The sequence below is a fragment of the Eptesicus fuscus genome, chromosome 4, assembly GCF_027574615.1.
Source record: "Eptesicus fuscus isolate TK198812 chromosome 4, DD_ASM_mEF_20220401, whole genome shotgun sequence".
Lineage (NCBI taxonomy): Eukaryota > Metazoa > Chordata > Mammalia > Chiroptera > Vespertilionidae > Eptesicus > Eptesicus fuscus.
This window is the reverse complement of record NC_072476.1, coordinates 69,712,087-69,724,857: the sequence shown is the minus strand read 5'-3', so window position 1 is coordinate 69,724,857 and position 12,771 is coordinate 69,712,087. Positions and strand designations below refer to the sequence as shown.

The following is a 12,771-nucleotide window of genomic DNA, read 5'->3' as shown; positions in this document are numbered from 1 at the left end:
CCGAGTTGTCCAGGAGACCTATCATTCTGCCAATGGTTATGCCACAGCAAAGCGAGAAGGTACAGGTAAATATGCAAAAACTTCGTGGTTCAAGCTTAGGATGTGTTCTAAATACTGAAAGAATTCTGTTTTTGACTCAAATGTATTCATCATTATATAATGACTACCCACAGGCTTTCCGAATGTGAATTGCCCTGGGACAGGTTTTGGCGGTATTATTACAAAGTGGCTCTTTGCTGGAGCTCACTTCCCGTCGCCCCTATAAACCCAGAGACTGGAGGTGCCATGGTGCTCACTCCAGCACTGCCAGCAGCTCCTGCTGAAGCCCATCTAGTCTTCAGGGAGAGGAGCGAATTAACGTCTCTCAGAGACAGACCTCAGCTCTGTTACCGCGCTCTGAAAGGCAGACTCTGTAATAGTTCTGCTTCTCCAAAGCAATGCCAAGTGTGATTAAGGGGAAAAATGACACTAAACCAAAGGGGAGAATAAAATGAGCCAGGGGGAGAGTAAGCATTTTAAGGGGATGTACAGTGAAGAATCTAAAAGAGGAGATTAATATGCTTTCTAGTTTACAACTATTAATAAAGGGATGGGAGACATTAGTGGTGGTTTAACAAGCTAGGGAAATTGTTCAGAACAAAGAAAAGGGAGTGCTTATAGACGCTCAATGGAGAGGACGGAGCAACGGGAAGAATGGCTTGAATCACTGTCAGCTGCCTTCTGATCACACTGCCCTTTGTAACCACATTCTCACAAACCTTCAGAGAAAGCAACTTGCTTACTGGTTTTGCAAAACTGGAAAGTGATCAAGCAACCCAGCTAAAATATTTTAATGATGAAAAACTTACCGCAGCCAGAGACAAAGAAAATAGGGAGGGAAAGGCCAAAATGACAATGACCATTATATTCCTGAAACGGAGCCAGGCACTCCAATGACCACAAAAGTGTTCTAACATAAAAGGCACGCAAAGGAAAGGAAGAGAAAAACGAGACTCAAGAATGGGGGGGGGGGGGGGAGGAAGAAAAATCTAAGAGCCAAATAGTAATGAATGACACACGGAGAGAATGAATTATGTAGAAAAAGGTCAGCACTGCTGACCAGCGTGTGGGTGGGGCCCAAGTGTTTCTTCACTAGCCTTTTGGGTTATATTATTAATATATGAAGAACTTCCTTACAGTTAATTTATGCTTATATTTCCAGTTTAATCTTCAACCCCAACCTCTCCTCTTAACTCCAGTCTCATAATATCCAACGGTCCTGCGTCCTCGCTTGGAAATCTAATCAGCATGTCCAACTTAACAGGTCCAGAGTAACTTCCCAATGTTCAGACCTCCACCCCTAAACCTGCTCTTATTTGTTCTTGCCAACCTCAGAAAATGGCAATTCCATTCTATCCCTTGTGTGTGTGTGGGGGTGGGGGTGGGGGGGCAGGGGGGACAGGGAGGGGTGATGGGAGGCGTTAAAGAAAGGAACTGCAGTGGCTCTGTCTTTCCCTGCTGCTCTCGCTCCCCTCTGCCATGCCACCACCGGCAGCAAATTCTACTGGTTTCAACCTCAGAATGTCAGACGCTGACTGCTGCTAACATCGGGCTCCCAGCTACCTCAGCTCTCACCTGGATTATCTCCCACTGGCCTCCTTACTTGCACCTCCCAACTCCTCTAATCTTTAGATTACATTAGATTATGTCCCTCCAGTGCCCTTCTATTTTATTTTTTATCCTCACTGGAGGATATGTTTTTATTGATTTTAGAGAGAAACATTGACGTGAGAGAGACACATCAATCAGTTGCCTCCTGTATGCTCCCTGACTGGGGATGGAAGCCACCGCCTTTCAGTGTACAGGATAACACTACAACCAACTGAGCCACCCGGCCAGGGCCAGTCCCCTTCTATTTCCCACAGTGGCCCCAGAAGCCCTACATGATCTGGCCTAGTGCCAACTGTGACTTCATCTCTTACACCCTTCCCTCACCACTGGAGTCCAGCCACAGTGGACACTCCTTAACAAGCACCGCAAGGGCCCAGCAGCCCTGCCTCAGGCTCTCCCCGCTTCCTTCATCGCCCTCACACCTCATCAGGAAGCCTTCCCCTGCCCCGCTCTCCCCAGCTCCCACCCCGGCTTTCTTTTTCTGCAGAGCACTTTTCACCATTGAACCTATTACTTATTTGCTTGATTAATCAAGTTGATTATCTCTCCCCCCCCCCCCACCCCAGAGGAATGTTAAGCTCCACAGAGCAGGACATGTACATGTGCTTTCTAGTTTACAACTATTAATAAAGGGATGGGAGACATTAGTGGTGGTTTAACAAGCTAGGGAAATTGTTCAGAACAAAGAAAAGGGAGTGCTTATAGACGCTCATTGCTGTTCATTGCTGTTCCACCGTGGAGGGGCTGGCAAAGAGCAGGCTCTTGGTGCAAGGACTGTCGATGCTACAAATAACTGCAGCAATGTTAGCAGGGTGATGCGGCTCCAGATTCAGCGGGTCCCCCTGATGACATCTTGTTTTCACAAACACCTCTAATGAGTGCAGTGACTTATCTTTACCGTGTTGATGCTGCCACAAGTCATAGTCCATTGTGAATAAATGCTAAATGAGAAGCACTTGAGATTAGAACAGGACCAGGCAGCAGAGCAGAGTGCACGGTCACAGCCGCAAGCAGGTACCAGGTGGGAGAGTTAACTGGGCTCAGGCTTGGGGTCAGGGTTGGGTCAGTAAACTAAACAACAAAAATTAAAACTATAGAAAATGGGTCTTTGTTAGAAATACCTGAATATACCATCTACTTTTTATTTCGGTTTTGATACAGAATTGGCCCTTCTATCCACAAAATTTCAGCTGGGAATTATTAAAAACAAGACAACAGGCCCCAAATGAACTGCTTTATGCTAAGACACCAAACCAAGACAGCTTAACTGCAGTTTGGCTTGCCCGGAAATAAGAATCTTAAACCGGTCCATCAGGAAGCACCTGATTCGCACTATTAGGGAATCTGCCTGAGAGAGCCCTGCCATCCCCCCAAGGAGAGTAGCCCTGCAGTAACCAGCCCACTTTCCCTTGTAGAACTTCCTGTTCCTGCTCCCTTCTGCTTATAATGGTCTCATTCTGTACAGCTCCTTGGAGCTCCTTTTTATCCGCTAGCTTGGATGTTAGCCAATTCAAATCAATTTTCTGCTCAAATAAACTCTAAAACGTTTTTAATATGCCTCAGTTTGTCTTTTAACAAAAGAACAAAAACACACTAAACATCTAGTCCAAACACATCATTTTACAAGTGTGAAAACTAAGGTCATAGAGGCCAAGAGACCTGCCTACAGGGAAACAGCAAGCCAGGGAGGGAGGGGCTTTACCGTCCGCACTCCCCTGGTTTCCAGGCCATAACCTTCCTCTCCCACCGCCAGCGCGGCCTTCTCCTTCTCAACATCTTTACAAAAAGAAAAAGAAGGGGAAAGTCCTTGAATTGTTCCATGAAGAGTGATATGAGTAGTCTATTTTCTAGACTAACCTTGTAAGCAAGAGACTGTTTAAAAACACAGCAAAAACTCTAGAAAAACTCTATTTTTATGTAAGTGAATTTACATAAAAATATTAGTGAGCTTCCCAGCTTAATCCTAATTTTAGGCAAACCATCCAACCAACTATAAATATGTTGACAAAGGGGTTTTGTTGGGATATTGGCCTCAAAGCCGGGACAACAGCAACATCATTGTTGCAAAGCTTTTAAGCCATTCTTATTGAGTGGTTTCTGGAAAGTTTTTAAAGCAACAAAGCTCTTCCAAAAAGCCTGTTAAAAGTTGGCATCAATAACCAGTCCCAGAAAATGGCTTCAGCATCAATCAAAACATTAAAATCAGAGTGAAGAAGCACAAGAATTCTCAAGAGAACATGGTATTTAGTGGGCAAATCAGGTACTCAGTATCAAAGATGTTAATATTTTATCAGGAAGTTCCCTATTTGAAGAATATTTGGGAAAATTTTAGGAGAAATTTTGAATGACACATTCTAATAAGAAATGAAGAGTGAAAGTACAGTAAGACTTATCATGGAAAGAGTGATGTGTAATCAATTACAATGCATTTCCAATTTATTGTCACAATTGAGAAAATTAGGGTCACATAAAACAATAGTCACCCATTTGACTTATCTTTAGGAAAACTTTGCTGCCTCAAAATAAGATGGAGTAGAGACCTCAAACATAAACTACTAGGTTTCAGGGATGACTTAAAAAGCAGGACAGCATGCCCTAGCTTGTTTGGCTCAGTGGCTAGAGCGTTGGCCTGCGAACTGAAGGGTCCTGGGTTCGATTCCAGTTAAGGGCACATGGCCGGGTTGCGGGCTCGATCTCCAGTGGGGGACATGCAGGAGGCAGCCTATCAGTGATTCTCATCTTTGATGTTTCTATCTCTCTCTCTCCCTTCCTCTCTGAGATCAATGAAAAATAGCCTACCTAATAACAGACAAATATGCAAATTGACCATACCTCCGACACAACAAGCCACGCCCACAAGTCACACCCACCATCCAATCAGAGTGAGTATGCAAATTAAACCAACCAAGATGGCTACAGCCACAGAGAGTCAGGTTTCCTAGGTAACAGAGGAAGCCAAGCTTTCTGCCTGCCCTTGCCAGGCCTAAGTCTCCACTCAAGCTACAAAGTTTCAATTATAGAAGGTAAACAAATTCAAACAGAAATGGCAGCAGAATGGAGCTTGAGAGAGCAGGCCAGGGTTGCCCCTGGCAACAGGGGAAGCAAAGCTTTCCGCACACCCTGGCCGGGCCCACCCGCTTAAGGCTACAAAGTTTCAATTATAACCCCAACACAAATGGCTGTGGGCCTCGGAGGGAGCCACAGGCTTGGCTCTGCTCCAGGCTACAAAGTTTCAATTGTAGAAGGAAAATAAATTCCAGATACCAGGGCCTCCGCTTGGGTTGCCAGGGGGCGTGGCCAACCTGCAAACCACCACAGGCCCCTCGCTCAGGCCACCCCACGCCACAAGGGAACCCCACCCTGATCAGGGACACCCTTCAGGGCAAACCAGCTGGCCTCCACCCCAGTACCAGGCCTCTATCCTATCTAATAAAAGAGTAATATGCAGATTGCTCATCACTGCAACACACAATATAGCTGCCCCCATGTGGTCAAAGATCCTGCCCCCATGTGGACACAAGATGGCCACCACAAGATGGCCAGCAGGGGAGGGCAGTTGGGAGGCACCCTGCCTGCAAGGGAGGGCAGTTGAGAGGGACCAGGCCTGCAAGGGAGGGCAGTTGGAGGTGATCAACCCTGCAGGAGAGGGCAGTTAGGGGTGACCAGGCTGGCAGAGAAGGGAAGTTGGGGGCAAACAGGCTGGCAGCAGAGTGGTTAGGGGGTGATCAAGCTGGCAGGCAGAAGCGGTTAGGGGCAATCAGGAAGGCAGGCAGGCAAGCAGTTGGGAGCCAGCAGTCCTGGATTGTGAGAGGGATGTCTGACTGCCCGTTTAGGCCCGACCCCCGTTGGGCCTAAACGGGCAGTCGGACATCCCTCCAGGGGTCCCAGATTGGATAGGGTACAGGCTGGGCTGAGGGACAACCCCCCCTCCGTGCACGAATTTCGTGCACCGGGCCTCTAGTTTTTTTTATAAAAAGCAGGAAAGCATGCACAAACTTACATATGAGCACTTCTCAGAACTAGAAATTTTTCTTATCTTAGAGATCAAGACTTGAAAAATACCAAAACATATCTGTATTACTACTTGTATGGCTATTCGATGTGCTGTCAACATTTTAGAAACTGGCCATAAGCATTTGGATACATACTCCAGTATTTCCCAAATAATAAAATGATTGCCCTGGCCAGGCAGCTCAGTTGGTTAGAATGTTATCCTGATATGCCAAGGTTGTGGGTTTGATCCCCGGTCAGGGAACATATAAGAATCAACCAATGAGCCCTAACCAGTTTGGCTCAGTGATAGAGTGTCAGCCTGCAGACTGAAAGGTCCCAGGTTCGATTCCGATCAAGGGCATGTACCTTGGTTGTGGACACATCCCCAGTAGGAGGTATGCAGGAGGCAGCTGATCGATGTTTTCTCTCTCATCGATGTTTCTAACTCTCTATCCCTCTCCCTTCCTCTCTGTAAAAAATCAATAAAATATATATATATTTTAAAAAAAGAATCAACCAATGAATGCATAAATAAGTGGAACAACAAGTTAATGTTCTTTTCTTTCTGTCTCTAAAATCAGTAAATAAAAATCTTAAAAAGTAGCCATGCTTTAAAAATAATAATAATAAAATGATAAATGCTATCTTTTCACTCATGAATCTCATGATTTGATCTTTAAAAAATAGCAAAATAAAACAGCAATGAATACTTCCAACCTGAGAACTATAATCAGAATGAAAAGTATTTTGAGAGAATTTAGACAGTATATTTTGTTTTGTCCAAAATAAAATTCACATTCATATAAAACTTTCTAATACCTCCCCCCACCAAAAGAAAAGAAAAGTATAAAGTAATCTGATGCCTACAAAATCAACAAAATAACAAAAGCCTTACTGGGTACAAAAGGCAGTCATTATCATTCATATTTTGTAAGTAAAGTAAGACAGAGAGTCTAAGGGCTTTGTCCAGAGTCACAAAGAGTCAACTTGCCCTTAGTACTCAGGGGGCTGGACCCTTGTCTGGCCGCCATTTCCTCAACGTAGCTCAGCAAGAATAAAAACCAGTTATTAATAGTCTGGCATTTCCCACTTATCCTGGGATGTGAATTCCACTTTCAAGGCACATAGAAAGAGTCTGTGTTTTTCAAATGCAGGATGGCTTTCTAAGGTAGCAAAACACATCTTCCTAACAAAGGTGTCCTTCTACTCTTACGCAGTAGTGAACAAACAAAAACTTTTTTAAAGGAGAGAACTATTCCATCACATCTTTGCAGAAAGGGAACCTCTAGCTCCAAAGTATTATTTTTTCTCTCTCTCCTAAGGTTGGAAGCCCAAGATGAAGCCTGCCCAAGTTTTCAACACAACCACAGAACTGGGGCCAGAAGGTGCCACCAGTGGGGCTGAGTGGGGCCAAGTCACACTGTTGGTTGACTTAGAGCCCAAATGAGAGAGGACAGGGAAAAAGAGCCAAAAGGTGAAAAGAAATGAAGTAGGAGGAGGAAAGGCAGAAAGAATCGACAAGTCGTATGGGGGAGAAGTAAATGAACAAACCCAAAGAGCAAGAGCGAAGGGAGAATGCCGGCAAAAACTGTCGCTGTGGTAGGCAGGCTCGGATCCCTGCCAGGAAACTCAGAGAGAGCCTTTGTCAGCGCTGTACTGTGGGCAGAGTCTGAGTCAATGAGTGCGTTTACTTGGAAGCTTTCCATAAAGGCACGTACCAGTTCTTGTTCCATTTGTGTGCAAACTCCACGAGCAGGATGAGCTGGATGCCTATAAAGAGGAAGGCTCCGATGGCTCCCACATAGCGCCAGGCTGCAAGAGAAGGCCACCCAAAAGGAGGTGACACGACTGTTCCAAGTGTTCGCTCAAAAGAGGGTAATGACTACAGTCCATTTTTACCACATGCTCACTGTACCTGCAACACATGTAATTCCCACACAAGCGTAGTATTATTAGGCCACTTTACAGATGAGAAAAACTGAGAGTCTACCTAAGTTGACAAGGTCCCTTAGCCAGTAATGGGTGTCACCGGATGTGAACACAGACAGTCTGGCTCTGGTGCATCCAAGCTTAACCTCCATGCTACAACTGCCAGATATTCTAACAGACGTAGCAATTCATAAAGTCAACACGGCCCACGACTTGAAAGTAAAAACACACATTGCCAGAAAAACCAAGGGTTCTAATTTTACTGGATAGGGAGGCACCAGTGTCTAGTAAGGAAATGAGGCTCAGACGTGGGGACCAAGGACTCAGATCCTACTTCGGGCTCTGTCACAAAGAAGCCCTAACACTGGATGAGCCATGTCACATCCCTGGGTTACAGCCTGTCTGTACAAATGACTGAGCTGGACTAGAGGATGCTAGGTCTCTTCCCGTTCTAAAGATATTATTCTAACACATAAAAGGACGTCTGTGGGGAAGAGAAAACCAGCTAACAAGCATTTTAGGTAAAGACAAGACTTCCTTAAGGAGAACATAAAATTAGTGTGATCTTGAAAAAGCTGGACCTTCTTCTTACGTGACTCTTTGAGGGTCTGTAGCTGTTCCTCATGGCCTGACACAATGGGAATACTTTCACCATCTTAGTTAGGAAAGTGAATTCATGTGGGTTGAACAGTGCTCGAACCACTGAAATTCAGACCCGTTTCCTCCCTAACTCATATGCAGAAGGGCTATGATGAAAGGCTTCGTATTAGATTGCTTTTGGTGTGTTCCATCGATAAGGAACACAATCCAGTGCTATGCAGCTTCACGTAAGGTAAGTTTAGAAAGGGACTGGCGATGCCTCTCTCCTCCCATTTTGGCTGCGGCAGGTTTAAAGCGCTAAGGAGCCTGTGTTCGGAGCCCTGGCTTTTCCGAGCCACACTCAGAAAGAACAAGGTCAAGCAAGGCTGGCAGGGTCAGGCTGACTTACTAACTGCCCTTCACACAAATGTTAAGTGCTTCATTTTCCCTTCATGCCAATAACCTTACAATTACCATTTAATTCTTCAGCCTGCTGAGTAACGACAGGTCCTCCCACAGCCTGCCAGGAAGGGAGGGAGTGGGAAGGGACAAGGAGGAGGGGAACGGAGGGGGATAGGGAGTGGGGAGAGTGGATAAAGTGTGGGCAGGTCAGGATTTTTTTTTTTTTTTTAAGCCACAAGAAAGTCAGTAACTCAAAATATCAAAGGCATCCTGGACTGTGCTTTTGACAATTTTACAAAACGGGCAAAAACGAAATGAACAGAAACGCATCTGTACCGTTCAGGAAGGTCTCCTGGTCCGGAATGAAGAAAGCGCCTGAGCACATGGCCCCCAGGATCAGGAGCTTGAAGAACCAAAAGCTGGAAAGAAAGAGAAAAAAAAAAAGAGGAAATGTATTTAAATGATATTCAATGGAGGACAAAGGACCTCTTAGAAGGTAAGCATGTCCCGCCATGGCTCTGCCATTGGCACTGTTCTCTCCAAATCGAGGGGAAGTAATTAAGTGACTGGAGACTGCCTTTTCCCAACATTAGACAGACTCCGCGGGGCCTCTGATTGTGCAAAGCACCATTTTGTTGCTGGCGTGGAAGTGACCCGGGGAAAGGTCTTGGTACAAGAAGTTAACTCTTGTCTTCACTGCCTTTCTCACTATGGTACCAGTGCTACAAACGGGATTCTAGCGCTTAGGCCACTGTGCGGTGACAAGTATTAGGTCCCGCCTTCCCTAAAACCGGGGTCAGCGATTTAAGCAGGAGGGAGAGCAGTCAGAGGCCCGAGGAGTACAAGTGGTCCTAGATTACGTTCCGAATAGAAGACCAGGGAAGCGAATTCTGGAGACTTGCCCGTTGTGAATGTAGGCTCTGCAGCTTTTGCTGTTGTTGATATTTAAGGTCAGGAGGCAGAAGATAAAGAAGAAACAGGCCATTCCGAAGCAGACTCTGTACACCGCAGAATACCCCACCAGCTTCTCACAGGTGTCACCAGCTTTAATGCCTTTACAAATGTCTTCGTAGAAAGGAATCTGAGGAAAAAGAGAAAAGCATCATCGGTTAGAACTGGGCAAAGGGGCTGTTGTGAAGTGCTCCTTCAGCTACACGTCCAAGTCCAATGTGGAATGCACAAACACTGGGAAGAAAGCCCTCTTCCAGAGGCTTTTTCTTAGTTTCCTCTGAGTCTTTTTTAAAGATTCAATGCTCATGATATACCACTCAGCCTGTACTTACCCCAAATGAATGTGGAAATCCAGCATCAGAATTTTTAAAAATCACACTTGTAATACATGGATATATATTTTTTGAAATACATAAATATATAGCATAAAAAGTGAGAGACTTCTTTCATTCCCACCCCAAAATGTCCTTTCCTCGGGAGAGTTAATGTCCTTTCCTCGGGAGAGTTAACAATTTGGTGAATATTTATATTAGTTTACATACATAAATGTGTGTGTACATATGTATGTATATACACCCCATACTTATACACAGCACACACATACATACACTGTATAGTGCCATATACATCTCTCTCTCTCTTCCTCTTTCTCTCTCTCTCTCTCTCTCTCTCTCTCTCTCTCTCTTCACACACACACACACACACACACACACACACACACACACACACAGCTTTATTAAGAGTATATATATTATTCTGTAACATTTTTTTCCTAACTAACAATAAGCTGTTGAGGTCTTTCCCTATTAATACATACAAGCGCACCTTTTTAACCACCATATAATCTTTTAGAATAAGGCTAGGTTAAAACTGATAAGCATTCCCACGCTGATCGTGTTGGGAAGGCTTCTTGTTTTGCTATTACAAACACTGATTCAATAACACTGCTGTGCATGCCTCATGGCACATGTGCCATTATTTATGTAGAATAGACTCCAGATCCCCAAATGGAATCAGTGAGTCAAGTAGTATCTACATTTTAAAATTTGAAGAGATAAAGTCAAATCACACTTTCAAAGGCTGCACCAGTTTATATCCCACCAGAACTATCTGAGCCTGCTCAGGTTCCCAACCTGAACACCCAATTTAAAGGTAAAAAACAGCCCTGGCTGGTTTGGCTCAGTGGACAGAGCATCAGCCTACAGACTGAAGGGTCCTGGGTTCGATTCTGGTCAGGGGCACATGCTCGGGTTGCGGGTTTGGTCCCCAGTAGGGGGCGTGGCATGCAGGGGGTGGCCGATCAATGATTCTCTCTCATCATTGATGTTTCTGTATCTCTATCCCTCTCCCTTGCTCTCTGAAATCAATAAAAATATATTTTAAAATAAATAAAATAAAATAAAGGTAAAAAACACTATCCTGTCTCAATGTCCATTTTCCTCATTACTAGTAAGCTTCACTTCTTTTCATAAATTTATGGCCATCTGTATTTTTCTTTGTGAATTGGCTGTTAAGTTTTTTCTTGATCCACTGGAGCTATTTATGCATATTCATCTTCTGATGAATGTTGGCAATGGTTTATACTAGCCCCATTAGAAGGTTTCAAAGTAAGACCTATTCATATTATCAGAACTGAAATCTTATATAATGAGAACAAGAAGTACATTTCTATGAACAGAGAACATTAAGGATTTAGTCAGTGATTTAAAAACTTATTTATCAACATCAAAGCTGAACACTCTTCAGAATAGAAAAAAAAAAGTTGAAAACACAGTATAGCTGTAATTCACAAGACAAAAGATAACACAGAGGGAAAAAATGACACAAGCTGGAGATAAAATTGAAGCATGGTAATTTAGTTTATTCCCCAGAAAAGACCTTAAAGAAACACTAATAACTGAGGCTATTAAGATTTCCATAAACAAAAGGACGACTAAACTTAATTGGAGTTCATCTTCCTGACTGTGGATTCCCTCACCTCAGAAAAGGCCTGCAGCCATGACTATCCCTCAATCTCAAACACGTTTTTCCTAAACAAAACATATTTTTCAAAACCACTGCCTCAGGCAAAAATGCATGAAAGATTTCATAAAGAAATGTCAAACGTTTTGTAGTCAGCAATTTTTTTTTAGATCAGGGCAAGATGTAAATGCATAAAAAGACACTGCTGTGTTTTTGACCAGGCTATCAAACAAAGCAGCACACATGTAGGGTTGCCAGAATGTCCAGTTAAATTTAAATTTCAGATAAACAATGACTAATTGTTTTATTTGTACAAGATTTATTGCTGTGTAATATTGAAATCTTTCCTTCCCTCCCTTCTCTCTTCCACTCTCTCAGCAAAGCTAATTTCTCACACACCTCAGCCACCTGCAACACTTTCATCTACACCAGCCCATCTTTCACCTCCGGCTCTTCTCCACCTCCTGCCTCAAACCAACTTCTCTCCTTCTTCTAAAATCCATTTTAAGAAGCATGCTAATGCCAGGAGGCATGAGCTCCTATCCAATCATCCCCCACAAATGCCCTCCCGTGTGGATTCCCAGGGGCCCTTAGGCTCATCAAAGGGTGAGTATGTGGCATGGCATATTTCATCCAAAATAAAAGTAGGTAAACAACCCCCTGCTCCAAACACTAAGGCCTGCTTTATGCTCTGTGGGCGACTCAGTCATTTAGCTTTCAGTAAGTAGTGAGAATTTTTAGGCAAAGAACCTCGAGTTGAACAAGCTGGCAGGACTTAGCAAGGGGAATTTGCTCTGATTAAATATTTGCTGTTCCAAACTCCATCCCAGTTTTGGAAGAAGAAAACATACATCACACACCGATTCCACACCATGGGGTGAAGGGGCTGGGCGGGCCTGCTAAGGGTGTTGCCTCTGAAACATGCCTCTGGGCATCCAAGGACACTGCATCTGTGTTGTTTCTGTACAGACCTGAGGGCCAGTGGCTTCCTCCCAACCCTAAAGGCAATCAGACTGAAAGCCACAAATTATCAGCAAGAATAAACAGCTCACTTCCAACCCTAACTCCACCACTAACTTGGGCAAATTACACACCTTCCTGAGCCTCAATGTCCCTTCTCATACTATGAAATACTACTGCCACCCTGTATATCTGAAACTAATTAGACTGGACAGCCGGACGACCTTCCAGACGTCCTTCCGGATGTCCTCCTGGATGACCATCAGGCCTCTAGTATAAAATAATATCGAATGCTAAATGTAATTGAAAAATAAAATAATTTAAAGATAGAATACTGACACCCAC

The 12,771-nt window shown here is 44.1% G+C and overlaps 1 protein-coding gene across 4 annotated transcripts in view; it reads right to left on the bottom strand.

Moving 5' to 3' along the window:
• Nucleotides 1-12,771, bottom strand: part of SERINC5 (serine incorporator 5) — a 98,387-nt gene that overhangs the window by 20,337 nt on the left and 65,279 nt on the right. For all 4 annotated transcript variants that reach the window (XM_054715120.1, XM_008161983.3, XM_054715121.1 and 1 more), the window contains 3 exons: nucleotides 9,456-9,634; nucleotides 8,890-8,972; nucleotides 7,362-7,455 (listed from right to left, as the gene is read on the bottom strand). In XM_054715120.1, coding sequence (XP_054571095.1) covers nucleotides 7,362-7,455; nucleotides 8,890-8,972; nucleotides 9,456-9,634 — 356 coding nt within the window. The remainder of the gene's footprint in view (nucleotides 1-7,361; nucleotides 7,456-8,889; nucleotides 8,973-9,455; nucleotides 9,635-12,771) is intronic.